This window comes from Paralichthys olivaceus, chromosome 6, assembly GCF_024713975.1.
Source record: "Paralichthys olivaceus isolate ysfri-2021 chromosome 6, ASM2471397v2, whole genome shotgun sequence".
In the NCBI taxonomy this organism is placed as follows: Eukaryota; Metazoa; Chordata; class Actinopteri; order Pleuronectiformes; family Paralichthyidae; genus Paralichthys; species Paralichthys olivaceus.
This window is the reverse complement of record NC_091098.1, coordinates 17,001,510-17,027,284: the sequence shown is the minus strand read 5'-3', so window position 1 is coordinate 17,027,284 and position 25,775 is coordinate 17,001,510. Positions and strand designations below refer to the sequence as shown.

Here is a 25,775-nt window from a genome sequence, read left to right as displayed (position 1 = left end):
GCATAGTCTGTGAGCATCTGTGTGTGTGTGTGTGTGTGTGTGTGTGTGTGTGTGTGTGTGTGTGTGTGTGTGTGTGTGTGTGTGTGTGTGTGTGTGTGTGTGTGTGTGTGTGTGTGTGTGTGTGTGTGTGTGTGTGTGTGTGTGTGTCCAGGCATGAACCCCAGCATCATTTGATTTGTGTGTGTACAGCATGGTTGGTAATGTGCGTGTCTTCGTGCATGTGTTGAGTAAGTCAATTATGCCGTTCCAGCATTACAGTGAAGGAGTGCGCAGTGCCACTAATGCAGTCCCTGATCATGGTGTTAACAACCTGATCTTTAACGCTGGAGTGCATTACGCTGAGAGATCGCACATGTACTATCAGCACCCACTCACTCAGTGTGGGGCAGACATCGAGGGAGCAGATTCCTGTTGCCTGTTTCGAAATATGAGCCAGAAAAATTTATACATTTGTGATTTTTTAACTGTCAAAGCTGCATTAAGTTTGATATGTATGAATAAATGTATTCAATAACATGGAGGATGAATTCATTTGGCTAAAATATACACTACTGTATATACTGCAATGTATTAATTTTGTATTGCGTTTATTGTATCTGTAGGTCTATTCATCTCCCCAGTGTATAACTTGGAGATAATTTGTTCTTTATTTCAATTAAGTGTTGGTCATTGTTTTTAAAGAAATGTACATTAATTTAGACATTTATGTGTTTAAAAAGCAAAATTCAAAGTTATGTCCCATCATGAACTATTCCTTTTTGCTTTTTTCTTTAACCAATAATACAAATAATTACACGACAGCAACATCACCATTCGCCATGCTCCTTCAGCATCAGTTGTGCATTTGTGAATTACAGAAATAAAATTCACAGAAAAATATGATAACCTTCATGATTCATTCTTCATTATTAAAGATCATTAAATGGAACATGCATGATACACACTACAGTAACAATAATTGTCTTATCACATTTTAAAATCTTGAGTGTAAGATTTCTTGAGTAAGTATTTTAAAAAGAAGCATTTTAACATAAAATATATCTCTTAATAATTCTTTTCCTAAATCATCTCCAATTTCATTTGTGTGTAAAACACCTTGAAATGGTCTCAGTCGGTTAAGCTTTAGAACTAAACCCGCTTCAGTGCTTCTGTGGACATGTGCAGTTAACTGGTTTCTACAGACTTGTCAGAATCGTTTTGTGTGTGCTAAGTGAGTAAGGTATTACAGTGAAGCACACACTTAATGCTGACTTTAAATACTGCTATTTCCCTGCGATCACTTTGAGTTCGATGGCTGTCTCTTCAAGCTACACAATTACGGTGAGCAATTTTGTTAGTGGGTGCCTTTATTTATTTATTATGTGCCTCTTCTTTTAAGCATTTGGGATTTCTTTTCGAAAAGCCTCAGATATTATGACTAAAACCGAGCACGGCAGAAAGACATTGAATTAAAAGTGCCTATGGAGCAGGAGCAGCCTTGCAGTTTATTAAGTGCACAACCTACATATGCCCATATTCAAATAAAAACACCTACTGTTTATTTTGCTAAAACCCGCAAAGAGCACAACAATGAGTCGAGAGCCTCAAAGGGCAAAAAGAGAGTGAGACAGCGGGTGGATGGGGGGGCGGTGTTTGAGCGTGACGGCCCACCCTCTGGTGTTCACTTTTAACTCTCATCTCCTCTTCAGCTCCACTCTTCCTTATACTCTTTCTTCATGGCGGGGAAAATGGGAAAAGACGCCACTCCTCGAGTGTGGAAATGTGACTGGGAAACAACCAGGGGGCCATGGATGCAGGTACTGAGCAAACAAGACAGCAGAGGGACTAAATTAGGCCAAGAGAGGGTCCATGAGTGTGCTGTGCTTCAAATCTCTCTTTGTGTATCTTATACCTTGTGCACATAAAAATCACACGATTATTTTTCTTCAAAAAATAATCATTGATTTGATAAGTGGACACAGACTCTCTCTAGAACTTTGAAGACATGACACTTATTCTCCCTCATGTGTCAGGTATAAGGGAGAATTGACTTTTTTTGTGTGTTTTGTGTGTAAATCTCATGAAATCAAACGTTAATACATTTGTGAAATCCTAAAGCAAAATAAAGGCATCTTTAATTTTGAGACAGTTCTTGTTGTGCAATATCCCAGGTAATAAGAGCGTGGAGTTTCTACTTGAACTGACATGATCTTTTGACTTTTCCTCTCAGTGTGATTTATAGAAAACACAGTGAAAAAAATTAGTAAGTTTTCTCAAGTTTAGTGTTGGAAGTGTCAATGTTTATGTATGTATGGTTGGTTAATCTAAAAAATATATAAGATAGCATGGGCAGTGTATGTGAATATGTTTCAATTACAATAATTATTTATTAACCAATTTCTTTCATTCTCAGTGTTGTTACCTATGATGACAAATTTAATGAGTCAGGTTTTCTAAGCTGTTTAAATGGTGACTGAACATTTTTGTCATTGATCCTTAGTAGCACACTGTCTGTCTGTGAGGGACCTCTCTGAACTCCTGTCTCTGAGGCGACTGTAACTTGAAAATGTTAGTGTCTCGAGTCGGCAGTGGGTGGGTGAGAGGAAGCAGTGTGTGTGTGGTATATTAGTGCATTACATGTTGGGCAGTCAAGGCCAACTCTTGAATAAACAGCTTAAAAATCCTATATTCACATCACTGGCCATGCATGCGACTGGACAGCAAAGCAGAGGATATTGCGGGTACACATGCTGGAACACTCACACAGGTTAAATACTTTTTTTTTTTTGTATTACAAGCACATTGGCAAACTAACAAGCATGTGGCCACCTCTCTGCACTCTATGGTAATACCCTATAGACAGGAGTGTATGAGAACAAAAGCGACAGAGAGGAAAAAGATTAAGCACTTCTCTCCCACTGCTCCCACCAGACTGGGGCTACGTTTTCAGTAAGCATCGGGTTTGGCAATTGGCTGTTTGTCTTCAGCCTCCAAGGAAGGATTTTACTGGCTGCAGAGGGCATAGGAGGCTGCTCTCTGCTTTCCTATTTACAGTACATGAGCACTGCGGGTAAAAGAGCGAGGGAGGAAAATCGCAGCAGATTACCGTGCCAATTTCACATGGAAGCAGAGGAGCTCTGGAAAGGATAGATAAGGAAATTCCTATCAAACCGCTGCCAGCCAAATATGTATCCAATGGCAAAAAAAAACACACACAAACATTTTATGATAAACCCCGAATAGTGATGGAGGAGGTTTCACCCTACAGCGTGGATGTAGTATTTTTAGCGCAGCTGGTGATAATTGCCGTCTATTCACCATGTTGTGCAGTAAAAAGCTCTATTAGCAATACCACCGCCAGAGCTGCGCGCACGCAAAACACACATGCACAGCTACACAGGTGCGGACACACAAATGTACATGGATATTCACATGTCGCCACAGTGGTTTGTGATCGCGACTAACGAATGCTCACATATTGAATTTTACGCTCCGCCAATTCAAAACTAAATTAGCAATAAGAAATGAATGGCTGGGACGTTAAGAGGTGCCGAAAAAGCTGCTTAACTAAGGATGAATACCAAGAAACACACACACATTTACGCACAGACAGAGATACACACATGCCAACAAGGACACACTAACATAAATGCAGAACAATAGCATAGTTGCCATTCATTTATAAAAGGAGTCAGTCTTATACAATCAATCAGCCACAATATTAATTCTCATTTTACTTATTAAATAACATCAATTCTAACTATTACATGACTGCACCACCCTGCTGTTAGAAGCAGCAGGGTGGGGTTAGAAGCAGCAGTGGTGAAAACGAGGAGGAAGAGGGATATGACAAAGATGGACACGATGAAGCACATCTGAAACGTAGGGCCATTTTTTGTCAAAATAAAACCAGTGAGGATGACTCGCTGAGCCAGTAAAGTATTAAAGAACGTTATTTGGTGTATGAATAGTTTGTTATAGTATCCCACAGTTAAGGAGTTATACATTTGTGATGCTAAAAAAAACTATAGCAAAACTGATCTGTGGTGCGACGTCCTCCTTACTCAACCCACTATCTCCATGTTGTGTATCTTCCTGGTTGAAAAATGTAGCTCTGTAATTAGGTAACACTGGATCGAACACCAACTGCCATTAAGTTAACGTGTGATTAAGATGATGCTCACATTATGGTCACACAAGCCGACAAGCATCTGGAAGGTACATGAGATTGCCATCATGTTCATTTTGTCTCCTCTTTTATCCCTCTGTGCGTCTATCTCAATCCTGTCCTCTTCCAACTTTTGTTTATTTCCTACTCCAATATTCTTGTCACATTACATTTAAAATACATAGAATATGTTGTTGAACAAATGTGTTTATGCTTGATAATGGTACATCACTCTGTCTTAAACATTGTGGAACTCTACACTTCACTATATGCTCTTTACCGTCCATCAGCTCTGTAGCTGTGTCATTAAATCTGAAACAAAGGGACACTTTGCTGGGCTCATCTCATCACTGTGAAGCAATTACTGGCATAAAGCGACAGGGTGAGCCCACACAGTGTTGCTGTCCCTCAAGCACGCACACATGCATGCACACAACACGCACACACACACACACACACACACACACACACACACACACACACACACACACACACACACACACACACACACACACACCTTAGTAAGTCATTTTGCAATGAAATGTTGCAATTTTCTTTTCAGGTTGATATCACTGGCTGAATCAACAGGTACATGAGATTACGGGGTACATTTTCCAAAATGCTTTCAGAAAGTAGAAAGTGAAGTTGGCTTTTTACAGCTGAAAAAAAATTAACTTTTTTAAAACATTATATAACTTTGAGAAAATCCTGCCTAAATTTGGAAGGAATCTATTTCAGTGAAAATCTGTTGACCTTCTGATTATAGGAACTAAAAGTATAATAGTAATTATATTTTCTTACACAGAACCCACTTCAATTGTCCATATCTGCCAGTAATAATGTTTATTTTCATCATTAAGTATCTCTATTTTCTAGATTAATCGCTCGGTGAAACAATACTGTAAAATAGATATTGAATAACAATGATACAAAACAGAAATTAGATGTACTGGCCTAACAGTCACCATAGATTCAATCAAGCTCACCAAATTGCAAACACTCATAGATATCAGTTAACTGAATATGAATAAAACATGTTTTTTTCCATCAAGATCCATAAATGATTGTCTGAGAAACCAGTGAAAACAAATTTAAAAATTGCCTCATCTCACGATGTTAAAGAACGTGGAAAAAATCCTGGGTCCGCCCCCGATCAGAATCCAAATCAACATTATGTGGGTTCTTCCCTGACTGATACCACATCCTCTCGCTAAGTTTTCAGAATAAGACGAAGATAAGATGAAAACAAAGGCCGTAATTACTCTGTCACGATTGTTTGCTTCTGCCAACCATTCAAGTTGTCTCTGTCCAAACTGTACCGTCTGTTCCTGAGTGTTGCTGTTAAATAGGACAGTGTTTTTGCAGCCACAGTGAAGTTGACCGTTGACATTTTGGATATACAGTAAAATGATCAACTCCATCATTTTATCTTATAAGACAGTATTGCTGGATGAATTATTGGGTTATGGCTAAAAACTAATTTTGTAAGGTCACAGTGATGTTTGACCTTCAACCACTAAAGTCCAGGTGAACATTTGGGCCAAATTTAAAGATATAGGACAAGACAGACAAACCGGAAATAAATAAAACCTCAGACCACAACTGTCGCCAGTGTGGAGAAATAAAAAGCAGCACATCAAAACATTATCAAAGCTGGAAACAGACAATGTTTTGAGAATATGCTTTAAACTGTGAATTCATTTTCAGTTGAATTCTAGTTATCTACCTTAAATAATAAACATTCCATACAATAGAAACCAAATAGGCCTGTAGATAGCAGGTCTTGCTAGATGAGGTGTTAAAGGTTTATGTGTAGTATAAAAAAAGATGTGGGGAATCAAGCATGTGACCGAAAAAAAAAAAGAAAAATGCTCTGAGAGAAAGATTCAGAGCTGGACAGCAGTCAGTGGTTAAGTTTAATAATTGATCCTCCTTAATTATCCATGACAGCAGAAAACCACAGGGCATTCGCTGTAATGTCTTAAAGAGCTGACAGAGTAAACACATACTCACCGCCACCGGCACACATAACACACCCCACAGAGTTTAAAAGTAGTTTAGCCGCAAATTCTCCAGAGTCGGCTTAGCGTCATATTTCCTCTTTAAAAGTCAAGTAACTGTTGTTGCTCCTCCTACTTTAATAAACTCTGTTCTGAGATGGGCAAGATGCACAGCAAACTCAGGCAAGTGCACACAACCACGCACTATTCTTCCTCTTCCTCTCTCTCTCACACACGCACGCACACACAAGCAATACAAAGCTGCACTCTAAAAATTAAAGCTTCTCAAATGGATTTGAGGCAGAACCATGAGAGCAGAGGCTGAGTTCGGGGGTGCTTTTGCAGATATGATTAGCTGAATGCATTTGCCCAAGTCTGCAAAACTGAGGGTGGAACTCCCTGGGTTTAAAAGGGGTTGAGTTTTTGAGAAGGACTATAACAGTAATATATTACCAGAAATCATTCACAATTTATGTTTTAGACACAATTGGTTAGTCACAGAATAAATCCTGGATAAACAAGGATTAATAACCTCAACTCTGAAGACAATCTCAAAACAAAGCCTCTGGCTGCAGACCTGATGTGAAGGTGTTGTTTTTAGATTGTCCGTCCACCTGTCTGTCCATGCAAATGTCCACTTGGTCTCAAGGATGTAAGGTCAAAGTTGCTGTAATTTCAGAAGAAACTTCCCCGGAATTCTTTGAGAAAACCTTCTCTTGGACTCAAGTGTGAACTAATTAGATCACATTTTAGTGCAGACATGCACGTAAACTGCAGCTTGACTGGTTGGTGGCGGAATGGTGATCTTACAAGAACAGGAAGTAGACATGTTGATTAGAAGGGCAGTTGTGTGTTCAGAATATACAGCAGACGCACCTGAAGGTCTGGATCCTCCTCGTGCTGGAGGTGGGCTTCCTCTGCTGCCTCCACCAGTCTCTACAGGAGGAGAGAAGAAGAGAGAAAGCACAGCCTTAGCACAAAAATGAATTGATTAGAGGGTCAAGAAAATAACAAGCGCAGCAGAGACATCTATACAGAATGTAGTTTTACAGCTGGCTTTACCCCAAAGCATTGGAGCCCTGAGGACACAGATAGCAGACAGACTGACAGCAGACAGACTTTGGGCCATCTTGTGAAAAGAGACTATTTTCCTAAATGGTTCAGCAGTAAAGGTAATGAGTGCCTCGGGTTCTTTGGACACCACTACAGCAATCTCCGTCATCACTTCATGCAGTTTTACACATGCACTCAACAACACGCATGTGCACACACACAGTTACTCTATCAGCACCCTCTTACTGCCACCGTCTGCTGCGTGTGCCTGTAGGCTAGTGCGGGTATCTGAGTGTTCAAGTCAACGTTATGCTCTCTACCTCTCTCTCTAGCTCTGCCTCTATCATTCACTCTCTAGCTCCCTCTCTCTCTCTCTCTCTCTCTCTCTCTCTCTCTCTCTCTCTCTCTCTCTCTCATGGGAACAATCACAAGAGTTACAACATAATTTGAATCGGAATCCAATATTAACACTTTATAAAGTTTATGGATGTTAGCTTATAATGTCAGCTTATAAGCGTATGTCATACTCATAGACTGTACATAAAGATAGACGTGGTGAGGTATGACATAAATAAATCATCAGTGATTGAAGACTGGTGTTACTGTTGTGTCAAAAATGTTTTATTACATTATTAATTCTTCAAATTATTCTTCAGCTAACAGACAAGCAGGAATCCCTCATTACTGGGACAGAGCAGACGGATGTTTGGCACTTTTACTTGATGAGTCACTTTCTGTTGATTCATGTTTGTTGCTTTTCTTATTGATTATTCATTCAAGGACTAGTGAGTGTGTGTGTGTGTGTGTGTGTGTGTGTGTGTGTGTGTGTGTGTGTGTGTGTGTGTGTGTGTGAGTGTGAGACCAAGAGTCGTGTTGCCTTCAAGGGAGATTTGTTTTCACTGCTTGACAGATTCCCACACAGAAACACAGACATAAAGTACACAAGACTTGGTCACATACCATATACACATACACATTCATGCTATTTGTCTGCCAACACTTACTCATATACACATACCTAGACCTTTATAAATTGCATCATTGAGGCAGTGTATTCACACATACACAAACATGTGTATGTTCTTTTTGTTGTTATTTTCCTGTTCATTACAATTATTGTTATAACCATTGTTTTTGTAGTTTTTATTGTTATGATGATATTAATATAGTCTGTTTATTAGTTTGTTTGTTGTACAGAGTTATGGTCATGTCTGCCAACTTCACTGACTCGAACACAAAACTTGTTTTCAATTACTATTATGTCTCGCAAAACTCAAGTGACTGAGTGGGAACTGTGTGGCGCTGTGTCGTGCTCTGCCCACATGAATACATAACATTCAGCATAGAAGAAATCAATACCCATCGGTGTTCCACAATTACAAACATAAAACTGGCAGTGTCTCAGACGTTATTATAGGAGGACACTGTAGGTGACAACTTTCCCATCAGCCTTAAATACACCTCCTTTTAATATTTGGCAGCAAAGTTATGGTCAATTTACGGCAATTATGACCTAACTTTCATTTTCATTTAAAGGTCCAGTGTGTAAGATTTAGGTGAAAGGGATTTTTGGCATTAATTTAATATAAAATAATCCTAGCAATGTTTTCACTAGTGTGTTTCGTCTAAATTGTATGAATTGTTGTTTTATTTACCCTAGAATGGGCCCCTATATTTTAAAACTTTATATTTACATGGAGGTGGGGGGGTCCTCTCTGTGGAGGCCACCATGTTTTTTACTGTCATCCAAACTGGACAAACTAAATCCTTATGAGTTTTTATGACAACTGAAGACTACCAGAGGTTCTCTTTCAAGGAGAGGGTGGGGTGAGGGGTATTCAGCTGCAACATGCAACTTCACCACTAGATGTCACTAAATTCTACACACTAAACCTTTAAGACTTTTTAAGGAGCCGTGGGAACCCTGAACAAGAGTCGCAAAAGCACTTGAGTCCTCAAAACAAACCTCAGACTCAGAGGTTGCTCAGAGGTTGCTCACCATATGGTAAAGAATCCTGAAGATGGAGGGAGATAACGGCTGCAGTTGAAATTTAACATCTGCAAATATGTGGCACTTCTTTCTACTTCCAGCTGTGATGTATATTGTCTGTTCTCACAGCAAGTCATCTCTGTCATTCACAGCTGGTCCCGGTGTCTATGAGTTTTGGTAACGCACTTCCACTTCACATTTCCATTCAAATGGCTTTACTCGTGAAACTACTGCAATCAACCACCTTATTTCAGCAGAGCTCAGTGTGTCTGTGTGTGTGTGTGTCTGTGTGTGTGTGTGTGTGTGTGTGTGTGTGTGTGTGTGTGTGTGTGTGTGTGTGTGTGTGTGCTGCTACTGTGTGTGCACGCAGGCTGTTTTGGAAAGTGAACACTGTAATCTAGAGCATGGCCAATCATTTTCCTCACCATGGCAACACACCTGGCTGATGCATATCGTTGCATATCATTCTGTACTTGGTTCTATTTGAGTATAGATTCATGTATACATTTATTCAGGTTCGTCCCTGGTCTCTGACACACAGCAAAAAAGTCAAGTTTCCCATTTGGCCTGGTCTTCAAATCTTTTCTAAAACCAAACAATGCCTGTGTAAAAAGCATGTATGACCATTTCGAGCGTGGACCTTACGGAGTGAGGACATTATGGTCGGTCCTCACTTTTTCAAAAACTTAGTTGAGGGTTAAGACTTGATAGAGTGTGTGTGTGTGTGTGTGTGTGTGTGTGTGTGTGTGTGTGTGTGTGTGTGTGTGTGTGTGTGTGTGTGTGTGTGTTTGTGTGTGTGTGTGTGTATCCGGTCATTGACAGGCACCACAAAACCTCAGGCAGGTGCACCTGCTGGAAGCGGACAACAAAGCATGCTCTAGGAACAAACATAGATAAGAACGGTGGAATAAAAGGAGAATGGGAGAGGAATGAGAGAATAATATTCTCGAAAGGTCTGAACGCTTAGCCTCACACTCCCAGCGAAATGTCAGGAGCTGCCTGTGAAGCCGGCGTCGATAGAAACACACTTTTCAGCATTTGCATGTGTGTGTTTGTGGACATACGTGAGTGCTAATGATTTTCTTTGCTGACACATGTTAAGAGATTAGCTCTTTGACCTATTATGTCTTGTACCTGCTTTTGCAGAAGTCAATCACTCAGTGTGAGTGTATGCATGTGTGAGTGTGGTCAAATCTTACTGAATCTGAGAACCGCAAAAATGTGTCACAGTGGTGTTTTTGTGAGACACTAAAATTAAACCTATTAATGTGTCATACTCAACACACACACACCCACACACAACGTCGGCTATTGCACAGCATTACATCATCTCATGGAATATATATTAATTGATATTCTACATGGCCAATTATTTAATCTCTCCTACACTCTGCTGAAAATTCAAAGACTTCATTCTGACCTGCGGATAATCTATGCTGGAATATTATTCATTTATTGTATCTTACCATGTAGAAGATGGGAATTAAAGCTCCAGGGTAAAAATAACTAATAACCGGGAGATTTTCATTCGGAAAAACAGATTAGAGATAAGTAGGTACAACTCACCGCTGTGAATTTTAATTCAACGCATCACCAGGATTCCAGGTGGTGTGTTTGTCTGAGTGTGTGTGTATGTGTGTGTGTTGTTTTGCTGTGGGCAACTGCGTGTGTTTGCGTGTGTCTCACATATAAATATAAAATTCAAATGAACCTTCCACATCTTCTTGTAAAAAGGCGAGTCTATGATCCAGTTTAAAAAGAGAGAGGAAATGACTTTTCTTCTCAAGTCATTCCATCCAGGCTCAGTATAAGATGACAGCGCTAATTAAACTGACATAGTCAGAGAGGCCGGCCCTGTTGTCTCCCTGAAAATACACGAAAACAGATGCACACACGCTCCTACTCAAACGTACGTGTTCACAAGCCTTCACTGTAGCTGACAGGGTCAAAACGGAACACACAGAGCAAACAAGACTTGCTGTGGTAATTGGATTAAATGTGTTAGCGCCAGAAAAAGAGTCTGCATCTCTACCTGATTACAGATCCCTGATGTGTTTCCGCTGGCCTCTGTGTTCACTACGGAGCTTTGATTCTCAACTCAAACCTGACGAGACCCAACTCAACCGTTCTAGTCTGGATAAGGCTCTGTTTTATATCAACTGCCTCGGTTTCACATCCATCCACCATCTATACCACTTGTCCTTTGAGGGAGGTGGAGCCAGTCCCTGCTGACACTGGACTACGGCGAGGTACACACTGGACAGGTCGCCAGTGTTCTGCAGGTCCAACATACAGAGACAAATAACCATTCACACTCACACTCACACCTCACAAGTAACCTAACCCCAATCTGTCTGTCTTTGGACTGGAGGAAGCCAGAGGACCTGAAGTAAACCCACACAGACATGTAACTGTTTCCTTATGTTTTTTTAGCCCAAATCAAACCACAGGAAACAAAATGTTGGGTTAACAAGTTCAGATTTACGGAAGCATATTGCATTTATATAAGAATATAATCTGCTTTGTTTTTTCTGAATTGACGGCTTAATTATCTTTTTAATTAAGAAAAACAGAGCTGAATTTTATTTTATTTTTTCAGGGGAATTATCTGTTTTTCTTAAATAAAAAAATAAAGAAATCATGCAATCTCTCACCAGCACGGGAGCTACAGTTGTTGAAACATATCAGCCCAACCCTGATACAACCCTCTAACAGTGCTGTATGGTTACAAGTACAGTGTCAACAGAGGTAAGACACTTATAGAAAGGAGTATCTCCAAATGTCTCAAACCCAAACCAAAATAAAACCAGATTAAACTAAACAGAAGGGACATGTTTGCTTCCATGAAAGTGAGAGCCAGTTGCTGGGTTGTACAGGAGACTATTTTGTTAATTCAGAAAAACAGAGCTGAATATCTTTTTTTGAATTATCTGAGATATCATGAGATAATCTTCCCTATAAAATATATCTGCTCTGTTTTTCTGAATTAATGAGATGATTGAGTAAAACGAAAAACAGCAGATTTTTCTCAAGTGACTGCAAAACGCTTCCGTCCAAATATAGCCTTGTCAGCATTTTCCACGATGCTTTATATCTGTTAAATAAAATAATGCATATACACACAGAAAATGATGCCTGAGAAAGGCCCCATAAAAGGAATTATTTTTAATTTACAAAAAAGTCTGATGCATGAAAGAAACATCCTGATATTAATGTCTTCCCATTCAATTAAACACAATCTCAATCATTTCTCACCCCGTCCCAATCCACCCTTCCAGTCAGTTTCTCTGACATTTGCACTTCCCCACCCCCTTTCATTATCTGACATCCTGCGATCATGATTTGCCCGACAACAGATTCAGCTTGTTTACGCTTTTGAAAGTTCATAAACGATCCCCCTCATTTAGCTGTCAACGTGATTGTCTTATTGTTCTGGCGCTGTACTCGCTCTGCCACGGCAGGTTTCCTGATGGTTGAAGCTGCTGACCTTAACAAATGCCGATCCATTATGAATGCAAACGCTAAAGCTGTGAGAGTTAGCGAATGCTGTCATATAGCTGATCTATGCCAACAACCGCTGCCAGAAAAGCAGAGGAGGAGCGGATGACAGGGAGGGCACATACATTATTGACTGGTAGCGGAAGTTAAAGTACATTAAGCCTTGCCTCGGCACATTCCCTCCACCAAGAGGGGCAGTGGCCTAAATCTGAATATTTTCTCGAGGTAGCAACGGACAAGACCGCAGTCGACTTCAGTTCTAAATAAACTCGCATAAAAATATTCCCAGAGGTGCTGCGTGCTGTTGGTTTAGCATGCATTTGTACTTTGGGCTCAAACTTAACTTTTCTTTCATTATTTGTTAAAGAGATCTGGACATTTTATTGTGTTGCTTATTTAATGCTCCAATTACAAAGAACAACCAAAATGAATCTACATATATCGGCGCTGTCTGCGTAGAAAGTAGCTATTGACTTTTTTCTCTCACTTGAAAAATGTGGCATGATTCTAATTGGCCAGATATTTTTCCTCAGATGTAAGAGGAAATGCTAACTAAGCCTTGGCCTGCTGGATCAGGGCAGGTCCGACGGGTCTCGGTTCTGCCAAAGGCCTGATCCGTTGAGGCCTGAGCTGGGCTGAGCAAGACTGGCTCGGGTCACCCCATCAATAGCACTGGGGACAGCAATTAATATTGTCATACCAGGCCAGAAAGAGTTGCAGCATCAACAAAATGGAAAAGTGCTCTGTGACACTTTGCTTCCTCTGTTTTGCACATTTAGATTGGGCAGGAGCCAAATAGACAGAGCATGGTGGAGAGACAGACACGGATGGAGGGAGAGGGAGGAGAGTGGTGTGCTTTGAAACATCAGATCCCAATAATCAATACTTGACAAGTTCTCAGCAGTTCTGCTGACTGAAAGGGAATATGAAGTGCTTAATCCAGCCCAGCCAGCCTTCTCATATTTCCTCTTCCTTCACTTTCTTCACTTTCATTTCATGTTTGGAATGAACTTTTGACTTATGGTACTTCTCTTGTCTTTTTCTTTCCCATCCTCCCAGCTGATGTCCTGATTTCATCATTCTAGTAAAACAAACCCCTCTCTCTCACTTTGATGACTTGGTGACAAGAAAACAACCGAAGACAAGGAGAAGGAAGAGACGGTCGCTGTCCTGTCCGGTCCTGACATCTACTGGCTGGCGCTGCCTAGTCATTAGTAGCCATCATTCTCAACACACACACACACACACACATGCACACGCACACACACACGCACACACATGAAGACAGCTAATGAAATGAGGGAAATGAGGGGAGCAGTGGTGTGAGCTCAGCATGACAGTGTGGTGAGCCAGGGAGGAAGGCAGATAGGAGCAAAGGACACTGCAGGGCCGGATGACACCAACTCGCAAAATCTGAGATAAGCAAATGTACCTCTAATACACTGTACGTCTGAGAAAACAATCAGCAGACAAAATGGTGAAACAGGGAACTGGAATATATTGCTTCTCACATACTGAATAAATGCCACCAAATCTTTATCTTGATGCTCACAACTCTGAATATGTATAATAAAACTGGACAGGAATGTTTATTAATTTGAAATTTATTTTGCAAATTTAGAGGAAGTTAAAATATACACTACTAATGGATGACAATTTGGATGTTTGTGAAAGTGGTTTATCGCAAACTTGATCCCATTTTTATAGTTTGGCCCATTATTGTTACTGGAATCACAACCTCACAGTTGTATGCCCCAGTTAACCAATAAAGTTTCAATTCACATCCATGACTTTTCCAAACTCATATGATTAATGAGAAGACTTTGACTGGATTCAATAAGAGCGCATTTGGTCACAATTAGCATACGAAAGCCTGAGCTATGCCCTAAAACATGATTTCTAAAGTCACACTGACCGTTGACCGAAATCAGTTCATCCTTGAGTCAAAGTATCACTACTACAAAGATCGACAGGAAAAAGTAAAACAACAGAAATTGTTGACACGTTTCAGCTAATAAGAGGGAACACATCTATTCAAATCATCTCCTGCAGACGATGAGTTACTCCACATTGTTGACATGCGAAATTCATGTTTGAAATTCACTGTGCACGTTAGGAACCGAAAATTAATGTTCACAGGAGGTTTAGCTGGCAGCGAAAATTTCATTAAAAGTTCGGCGTGTGTGTGCCTTGTATTTGTGACATACACCTACGCAGGCTGCCTCCGCTCTACACTGGTAATCATGTTGAGGACCACAGAGGTGTAGCTGCCACAGGTAAATGATATCAGCAGGTACAGAGCAGAGACTGAATGCCATTACAGGAGAAACAGCCCTAGCAGCAAGGCATCCACTGCGCTTTGAAGTGCATTTGTCACATGAAACACAGTCGTGCTTGACTTCAAAGAGGACATTACAACAGTTCCACGCCTTTCAACTTTGATAACAACATCTTCACTGTTTCTTTAAACGGTCTGCTCTGGCTTTTTCCAGCGAGAGGAGAGAGAGGAGAGGAGAGAGGAGAGGAGAGAGGAGAAGAGGAGGAGAAGAGGAGGAGGAGACGAGAGAGCCTGCTAGACAATGATAATGATAATATCCCACTGACTCAGGACCTGATGAAGGTAACAGTAATTAAAAAGCAACAATGGCGAGCTAAGATGCTGAGCCCTAAAATAAACATAAATATACACATGGATTTACAGAACACACGCACACACACACACAAACACACACACAGACACACACACACACACATCCTTTGCAAGCACATGTTTACTTTCTAATATGCGATTGACCTTTTAAATCTAATAGTGGACCAGCAATTTAATTGGTGAAGTATCTAAATGACGCAACAGCTCAAAGTTTTATTTCCTGTCAGAGTTGGCTGTGCTTGCCATAATAATGTGGAGGTGACAAGGGAAAGAGACACGAACACAATCAAACACCAGTTATAATTACAATTACACACAAATACATACACTGTCACTCTTTGTTCCTCAAAACTGCAGGAAGCTTATGCTATTAATTAATTTTAGAAATCCGTTTCTCTACTGTCTTGCTTTCTCCAAATCAAAAAGAATGAACAAGAGCAAACCTTTTCTCACCTAAACACACAGTAAGAGAATGACATCAGCAACCCGACACACTTTAACAGACGCATCCTTTTACAGCCGTGGAAGCTGCTGTCTCTCCGCAGGTGGCGGTGAGCGATAAAGAGGGGGAATCGATGTGGAGACGGGGAGATAAAACTACGGTGACGGACAGCGGAGAGCGCCTGCACGGAAATTGGATCACTGAAGCGCCACATATGCTTTAGTAAAAGGCAGAGAAACAGGAGGAGGTGAGGCAGAGAAGGAAGGGAAGGATGCTTGAGGACAGCAGCAGGGGTGCACAAGAGGGCAGACAGAAGAGAGTCCAGATTAACTGAAGAGAAAAGAAACCTCAAAAGGACTTCATGTTGGTGAATAACCATTCATCACATGGTTATCACTGTCAGCACTGGAAATGAGAAGGGTGGAGCTGATCTGGAATCATGATAACAGCTGACAAGGTTTAAATACTCCATGAACGTGTGCATGCGGCTTTTCTTTACCTCCCTGCTTTCTTTTCGATAAAATTAACTCTTTCTTTTCCTCACAGAAAATGCACTTCTGCTAAACCAGTATCCAATGTTCCCCCTCTCAACGTCACAACACCACATCACATTTATTGCACTCTGTAGTGCACACAACCTCTGAGGTTTGGCCGAGGTCCACTGAAATTTCAGACACAAATGGCTTCAAGTTTTCTAGGCTATTAATCTAGGCCAATAATCATAAGCAAGTATCATTAGGATTAACGTTCTCATTTTATGCACCGACTGGTCGCCGTTGCCGCTTCATCGTACTGGCTATTACTAATTAACATTACGTCAGATCTGAATTACACTTGGCTGTTATGAGTCTACTCTCGCTCTGCACGCCACTGTCCCGTCAAAGACAGTTTCTGAGAGAAGATCAGCCACTGTGTAACACCACTGTACAAGCCTGAGTGGACTGGGTGTTTCTGCAGCTCCAACAAATCTGATAGAGTGGGACGTCTTCATGTCCTGTCATTGTTGTGGATGCCGTTCTCCAAAATTAACTTCCATTCACATCATATCAATCAATAAAACTTGTACTTTAAATCTTTGAATGATCACCTTGAATACTTTGATCGAAACTGTCTAACAAACCAGTAATGCGTTTTTGTTTTTATCTTTGGTGTATTTTTCTTTTATATTCTATTAAAAGTGTCGTTGAGTTTCAATATATATAATGTATTTAATGTGTGTGTGTATGTGTGTGTGTATGTGTGTGTTGCAGGGTGTGTCCAGCTGTCTGGGAGTGTGTTGGGTGATCATGATGGTGGGCTGAACATTGTGATGACCCTCCCTGACATGTACAATCTTCAGGCCTCCAGCATCCAGGCAGGCACCTTTAGAGAAGCCATTAGCAAAGTGAGCCCTTATATCTCCAGGGGTTTGACACGCTCTCTGTCACCAAGCAAGTTTAGCAGACAGTTAAAACTGTTTAATAATGAAAAATTACACTAGATTAAAACCAGCCAATAATGGTTTGTAAAGCATATGGTGCTGATTTAATTACAAAAAAAATGTCATTATTATCAGAGAACTGATTACCTCCTAACGGGAGATTAACACTATTCAATTAAAACCATGTGTTTATGCCAACAATCATACAAGTAGGAGCCATGTTAAATGCCAGATGACTCACATACAGGTGGGAATGTCAACAGAATGAATGTAACACTGTGAAACAGGCATGGTCATGTACTCAATGTGGGCAACTGTATCATACATAAGACTAATAACACAGGCACGAGCAAAACTAAAGCACGGAAATTGTTTGTCTCTATCAGCATCCCCCCCCCCTCCCCTCACGTCTCTTTCAGCTGTTATCCTCCAACCAGACTCTGAGAGAAATCCAATTTCTGTGAACAGCACCATGTTGTCCTGATAGGATCTATCACCCAGAGCTAGAGCTGCAGCCAGAGAGGCAGTGTTCCGTGGACACATCCTGAACTGCACCTGCCACACACACACACACACACACACACACACACACACACACACCTGCATCTACAAATGCAGACACAACATAAACACATGCTGTAAGTGTCTATATCACATGTACCAACAACATCTGAATGAAGCATTCAAATAACTAAGAAAGGAGAAATTAAGCACGCACTAATAGTCAGAGCTCAAGTATTAGCCACAAAATGTAGGGTTAGGGTTATCAAGGGATATTCCAAGCTTTTCAACCCATAACTGTAGCATCTGTGTCACTATGGCTTGTCTCCACTGAGATTCAGGGAAACAAGGACACACAAAATAGTTTTAGAATCCGTCTGAAGGTAAACACAGACAGCAGCTGCCCAAGTCAACTGACTCCATCGTCCTGCATTTCTATCCACGCAACCAGCTTGTTTACATGTGTGCAGTTACAGTTATTATCAGACACATGTAACATGTTTGATGTAATACTATTTTATACTTACATTAGATATTAAAGACTGTACGTAAACAGGCTGAACTCATTTTACTTGTATCTAAATCTGCAAGTTAACTGACTATTCCCATCTGAAATGTATTTGAAATGAATGAGGTCTACACACAAGCACATACAAATTATAAATCTTGTGATTTCAGTTTTACTTTTTAGGAGTATTGTCCTAAACTGGCCTCTTCCAAATACTGATGTTTGGTCTGAGCTGATCGATAAAGTGACACAGGCACTGATGGGTGGATCACAGCCTCTCCGTGTCTGTCACCTCAGCCGACAGCCTCTCTTTCACATCTCTCTCTCTCTCTCTCTCTCTCTCTCTCTCACACACACCACACTCCAGATGTGTCTGGTTTCACTGGGGCAATTTAACACGACAGCACTTCTTCAGACATCCAATACGGTGGACAGAGCGCTCAGAAATAAGCACTTTACCAAGTAATTTCATTCAGCTCAGTCCTGTATCTTTACATCTGGATTCCCAGCCGCTCTAGGAATAGATGTAACAGTGCAACAGAAAATGTACATGGTACTGTTATATTGTATTAGCTAAATGTGATGTACTGATTGTTATGAGGTTATTTTTTATCAAATCTTTGTGTCAGAGTTGTTTCAGAATTTTATATTTTGGCTCAATTCTGAATACATTTTTGGTTTAGTGTAATAAATGAAGAGTAAGTCAAAGAAACAAGTCATACCTTCATCGCCTGTGCTTTCTTGTGAAACATCTCCTCCATGTCCTCTGCCAGCCTTTTCACCAGCCGCAGCCCATCAATCTCCTCCACCCGCACCGCCCGCTCAAACTCCTTGTATTTCTGAAAGTAAACACACATGTTATCAGGATGCAATACTACCATTGTTAAAATCAATACATATATTGAGCTCATGCCAATGTTCATGATCCAATCAATACATTTCATCTCACATCAGAGAAATAACCAAATTTTTACAGCAAAGCAAGGTGATGAAGAAAATATGAAAATGTAATTTCCTAACTGGTTGCAGTCATTAGTTGAAGTTTTAAAAACAATTAAAACGCGAAGTTAAGACAAGTCAATACAAACAAGAATGATGCTCACTAGAGTGCATACCTCTGCCAAGGCAGTCCCTTCATGAAACCACATTAAAATTCACTTGCTGCTGATTTTTATTTGGATCTGCACCAAATTACACACACTCATAAATATTCCCTAAACATGCTTGATTTGTTTCATTAAGATCTGTGAATTACTCTCTGAGAAACTGGAAATGGGAATGAGAAAGGCCCTATCTCACTATGTTAGAGAAAGTGAAAATATTTTTGAGTCAGCCTTCGATTTGAAAATATAATGGGTTCTTCCTTGACCCATAATGTATGCATTTGTCCCGACCCGACTCAGAAGCCATGACAAAAAGAGAGGGAGACGCAGGTTGAAAGCCACACGATGAGTAATTTATTTAAAGAAAATTGTCTGACAATGGACATAACACAGAGTTAGCATGTAATAAGGTGAGTTCATCAGTGGAATCAGTAGCGAGGGTGTGTGTATGCATGAGTGAAGCGTGTGCGGTGAGGGGATGATGTTGGATCGCTGAGAACAAAGCAACTACAAGGCATGAAAGTCAGGTTAGTGAGAGAGAGTCACAGCCGGAAGGACAGAGTTTTTATAGCAGGGAGAACACCAGGCGCAGGTGCTTCCAACTACCAGAGAGTCCGCCCAACAATTACCTGCTGCATCACAACAACAACATAATAAGTTTACATCCCCCATCCACAAGAACAGGCTCCTGAGGGCAACCCCTGCACCAAAACATACATTTCATTCAAGAATACCTGTTACCAGTACCCCACTATAATATTTGACCAAACACCTTTATGTCTCATCTGTTACACCAGGATCTATGATGATCATACAAGTTTTGTAAAAATATGTCTAGTACTTTTTGTGCCCACCCCCCAAAAAAATAAATAATAATAATAATAACAAACCTACGGACATAGGTGAAAAGAACCCCCTTGGTGGACGTAACTAGAATCACGTGCAACAGGTCTTTCTGTATAATGGAGCCAGAAGTAGTGGTGATTGATTGAATTATAGTACATCCATCTATCATCTATACCGCTCATCCTTTGAGGGTGCTAGGGGGCGCTGGAGCTAATCCCAGTTGACATTGGATGACAGGCATTGTTCACACTGGACAGGTTGCTAGTGCATCACAAAGACAAACTACCATTCACTCAATTTAGAGTCTCCAATTAACCTGACCTGCATTTCCTTTGACTGTGGGAGGAAGCTGGAGTACCCAGAGTAAACCGTCTTGCAGCACTAACCACAGCACCACCGTGCAGACTTGAATTACAGAAAAATACAATACACAATGAGGGACTAACAGCAATGCCGGAAAGTGCAAAGCTTTGTCTGTGTTGCTTCTCCAAACTAATCTACATATAAACGAATCCAATCAGCTCAGCAGAGAGAATTATCAGCCACCTTCAAGTTTTACCCACCACACATTTAAGTACTGATGACACACAGCCGCCCCTGGTATCTGCACTACACTGAAATCACATTATTCTCTTATAAACCCATGCCAGGGTGCTTAGCTTAACCAGCGCCTTAACCAGGGGACAGTGACATTAAGTCTCACTAATACCCAACCATACATGCCCCCCCACATCCACACACAGACATATATATATTTATATATATACGCACACACACATGCACACACACAGAACTGATCTGGACGAAGGGTATATTTGGACAGAAAAAAAAAGGAAGAAGAAGAGAAAAACATTTTAAACATAAAAATATGTGCAAAGCTGCAGGCGGCTGTGTTTCACTCTTTGGGGATTTAACAGAAGATTACCGCCATATCAAAATGAATACCCTCTCTCATGTTATGCCAACCTGCTTAGATGCAGGCTCTTCGCTGCTCCTGCACAGCAGCACAAATGAGTAGCAGGGTGAGCAGAGAGACAGAGAGCACCAGGAGGAGGGGAGCGGGGAAAGCATCAGACACTCAGGCAGTAGTTTTAGGATTTAGGCAATCATCTGAAAAACTGCAGGACATCGGCAAACAAATAGAATATCTTTGTGCCTCAGACTAAAACTTTATAAGCATCGGTTCTTAGTTAGAAGATGACAAGAGAGAGTACAGCAACTAAGCAAAAAGTTCACTTGACTTAAATTAATTTCTCCCTAGACGTATCAGTTAACCGTGCCACGTCACTGAAACAAAAAGCAGTCAAAGCAATCGAGCACACGAGGGACGCAGAGAGAGGATGCAGGGTTTGATCACTGATCGTTCTCTTTTTTATAAATGATCAAATATGGGTCAAATTGCTTTTTGGTGAAAGAAATGTTTGCTTATTTGCATTTTCTTCTTGCTTTCAGAAATACATGCAAACAGTTTCATGTAAACAGACACAGAGATAAAAGAGAAATAAGGGAAGAAACTAAAGAAAGATGGACAAACACCAACCAGTGCAGTTTCAGTCTACAAACATTTCACCTCCAGACCCATATGAGGTCACCATGACCTTGATCTTTTACTATCCAAATTAAATCAGGTCATCTATGAGTCAAACTGAATGTTTGTGACATATTTCCCAAGCGGTGTTCCTGATGTATCACAATCACAAGAGGTCACCCTGACCTTTGACCATCATAATCTATTTCATTCACCTTTGAGTCCAAATGAACATTTGTATCCAATTTGAAGAAATTCTCTCGAGGTGTCCCTGAAATTTTGTGTTCACAAGACCAAAAAGTGGGCACAGCAGCCTTGACCTTTGACTACCAAAATCTAATCAGATTATCCTTGAATCCAACTGAATGCTTGTACTAAATTTGAAGAAATTCTAACTCTAACCCAAAGACCTGCAAAGACAGGTATGGAAGAAAGGAAAAAGGGAAGATGGAAACATGTTAAGGGTGAGAAGTGAAAGTAGAACGTGGAGGAACCAGAAGATGGATAATCATTAATAACACTCAGAGATGATGTTGCAGTGGGAAGGTCAGAGTGGTGTGAAATGCTATCTGTAGTTGCAGAGCTGCAAGCTGACACAACTGCAGGAAACCGGCTCAAATCACTATATTTCCATTTAGCTTCGTATTTCATGACAAACATAGTAAGAAGAATGACTCGGACCACACAAAGTAATGGATCACATTCAAATCAGTTGATTACAAGCAAGCAATTATACCGAGTGCAAGGGCCAGAGCCCAAAGGTAGTGTTCCAGTGACGACAGAACAATCATGGTGCTTGGAAACTAACTGAAAAATTAAAATTGAAAAAAAAAATTCTCAGCAATTATAGCGATTAGAGGAAAGGTCTAATTCATCGAGGTACATTTTGAGGAGATGAGTGTCCATCTTACGATGTAATGTAAGAGTGGGGGGTGGGCTTCTATTATGAAGGAGTGACAACTTTCGAGCGGGGCTCTCACTTTTTATTTTGAAATTCATAACAAACAGTCTTATAGCTCAGCAGACCGTCTGAAGTAGTTTGATTCATGATCCAGCAGGGGGCACTCACGATCAGCTTGCGTGGTCTCTTGACAATAGGATGTTACGTGGTTTTTCTGTGATAAAATGGAGGACCCTAGCAAGCAAAGCAATCCAATATCGTTTGTAAAAATTCTAACAAAACGCGATTTCTGGAAAAACTGACAGCCCTGAAGGAAGATTAAAGAAGCTGGAGCAGCGGGAACAGAAAAGTGCCAGTTAGAAGTCTGAGGGGAAACACTGGTTCATCTTTATATCCACATCACGCTGCGTTCACAACCACGACAGAGAACAGACTGCGTGTTGTTGAAAAGCTGCCGAAGTGGCGCCATCACTGTCACGATAATTTGCATGTCATGGCCAAACAGTTTGCGAATAAAAATTATTTCCAAAAGCCACAGCGACACCCCCAAAAAATGTCTCTTTTCCACATATGATTAATAGTAAATTATGAAAGAAAGAAGAATGCAGAACTCACATTTATTTTAGACACAACCTTTTCTTGAGACTGTGTCACAACTGCCACAACTTTCTCACAAAAAAATTATTTCTGCACCCAACATCACTGCCAATTAATTGCAGCCTGCAGTAACATGGAGTCTGTGGCCAATCAAAGTGACTGGCTGATGACTCACAAGCCAAACTGCAGTGACCGTAGCCGTATGAAAGCCAGCATGATAATCCTTCTGCAGAATGTCAGCGAGACCGAAAAATCCAGCTTTTAAACCAATCCTGGCTCCTGGCTCGTAGGAAGCTGTCAGGTCAACCGTGGCTCAAACCTGAACTGGCTTTACTGGTTTCTTCCCCAATTTCTTTTTTGTTCATTCGCCCTTTAGTGTCTCCTCAGAGCCTCATCACTTCTCTAGTTAAAAGTTCCTCTTTCATGTCGCCTCTCCTCTCCTACTCCCACTTCTTTTGCTAATTATAAAAATGAATGGGCTGACTTCATGGACACACACATGGATTATTCTTTCTCAAGAGGTTTCCCCAAGTCTTTCCTATTGAAACCAAAATACCTTTCCTCCACAGCTCAGCTAAATCCTCGTCTGTGAAACTGGTCCAGGCATAAGGAAAGCACACCGAGAGCCCACAGCCTGTGCGGAAGTGTTTATGTGTTTGTGATCACATTTGTGTGGTCAGTCGAGAGGCTGAGAGGCTCCGGCTGACCACAGGCTGTCTGCGGCGCTATGTTCAGTCAGGCTGACCGGAGCGGAGCGGGCCCAATTAGCCCGGAGCTATACTGGTCACATCACATCATCATAACAGGAGAGCCAACTGACATACATCCAGAACCACGACTTCCCAGGAGAGGGGAGATGGAAGCTTCCACAACAAGCTTTAGCAGCAACTTCAACACAAGAGTAGCAACGAAGTGAACAGGAAGACAACCAGATGAGTCTGATTCAGGCTCAGACAGAAGAGACCCCCTTCCGGCTGTAAGGTTGCTGCTATGTGGAGAAATCTGTGTTCTGATCTCTGTGCAAGTGGCCTATTGCAATAAGTGAATCCTTTGTTTCTATTTGTTTTGGTTTAACAGAAATTTGAAGACGTACTGGTCCTGTGTGTATTGGGATATAACAAAAAATAGCACCGGTCTGCTAGTCTAGCTGCTGACGACTGACGCAGAAGTTTTGGTCCAACTTGCTGTGAAGCACAAAGTAAGTTTTTTCCTTCTTTTCTTTCCCCAAGGGTTTTCATGTTTGCTGGAATCGGCTCGAGCGTGTGCACCTGCTGGCCTGACTTACATTCCCAGATGTGCACGTCCTGCTCTTTTCACCAGGGGGAATTTCTGCTGACCTATAATATTTGATGGGCTTCAGCTCACATATTTTGCAGTTATTCCAATTTTTACAACCCAACTCCCTGGGTTCATTACCTCCACCGAGGAGGTAATGTTGTAAAGTCTAAAAAATACAATTCTAAAGCTTTATGAAATAAAAACGGGCGTGTGTGAAATTTTATGCGGATCCAGATAATGGTCCAGAACTATCTGATCTCAATACATGTACATGTAATATGTGATATAGTGGCGGACCAGCCTTAGAAAAGGTGTGCCCTGACCTACTGCCCTTCTAGTTAACCTGTTAATGCACATGTCTGTCTGTTTGTTTGTAGGTTGGTTTGTATGTTTGTAAGCACAAGGACACATAAATGACTGGACAGATTACTGGTTAGGATGTGGTATGGGTCAGGGAAGAACCCATACACTTCTAGTGTGGCTCCAGATCAAGGGGCGAATCCAGGAATAATCCATCAATCTTTCATCAAGATGGATTGGCTGCTACAATAAAAGGTTGTGGGTAGCTCACAAGTTTTGAGATGTGTACCAGTCATTTCTGCTGTTACTGCAATATAATGAAGATGAGTGGAGTTTTATTTGTATTGTCCCATAAAGTGAAGAAATTATAAAATCATTCAAGTGCAATGTGTCTTTTGTCTTCAACGTGTTTTTAATGTAATATTTGAACACTGTGAGCACCAGTAATAATAGTCCATTCATCACTATTGTTTGAATTGTTTACATTGGAATACATTGTTATTGTGAAAGCAAGGTGGAGAGTCTTGAAGTCTTGACCTCTTCTCTGCATTAAAGATACAATGGATCAGCTTGAGCTTGAGTAATTAACCATGCTCCTCTGAGCCAAAACACTTATGCCGGCCCATAAACCAAAGTAGTTGCAGCCCAGACACAAATGAACTGCCCCCCTATAGTGAGTTCCATCTTCGGATACTAAAACTTCCTCATGCGTCCACTAAAACAAGTCGTTTAAGCTGTGTCGAGAACAGAGACAATCAGTGGTGACACATATTGTGCAGTGTTTTAACCTAATCCCTGTCTTTCTCTACCCCCTCACCTGCTCTGCTTTGGTGCATCACATGAATGAGCTGATGCAGCTAAGCTGTCTCCTACACAGTGAGCTCCGGGTCACAGGAGAGAAACCCTGCATCCAGGCTGCACAAAAAGAAACAACTACACATGGCATGCTGGATGAACACATGTATACAGAACACAGATATTACAGTCACAGATCAAAAAGAGCGCAGCGATAA

The 25,775-nt window shown here is 41.0% G+C and overlaps 1 protein-coding gene across 4 annotated transcripts in view; it reads right to left on the bottom strand.

The window, feature by feature from the left end:
• The window catches only part of cacna2d3a (calcium channel, voltage-dependent, alpha 2/delta subunit 3a), a 108,373-nt gene that overhangs the window by 66,103 nt on the left and 16,495 nt on the right, over window positions 1-25,775 (bottom strand). For all 4 annotated transcript variants that reach the window (XM_069526665.1, XM_069526666.1, XM_069526667.1 and 1 more), the window contains exons 3-4: window positions 18,932-19,048; window positions 7,024-7,083 (exon numbers count right to left, since the gene is read on the bottom strand). In XM_069526665.1, coding sequence (XP_069382766.1) covers window positions 7,024-7,083; window positions 18,932-19,048 — 177 coding nt within the window. The remainder of the gene's footprint in view (window positions 1-7,023; window positions 7,084-18,931; window positions 19,049-25,775) is intronic.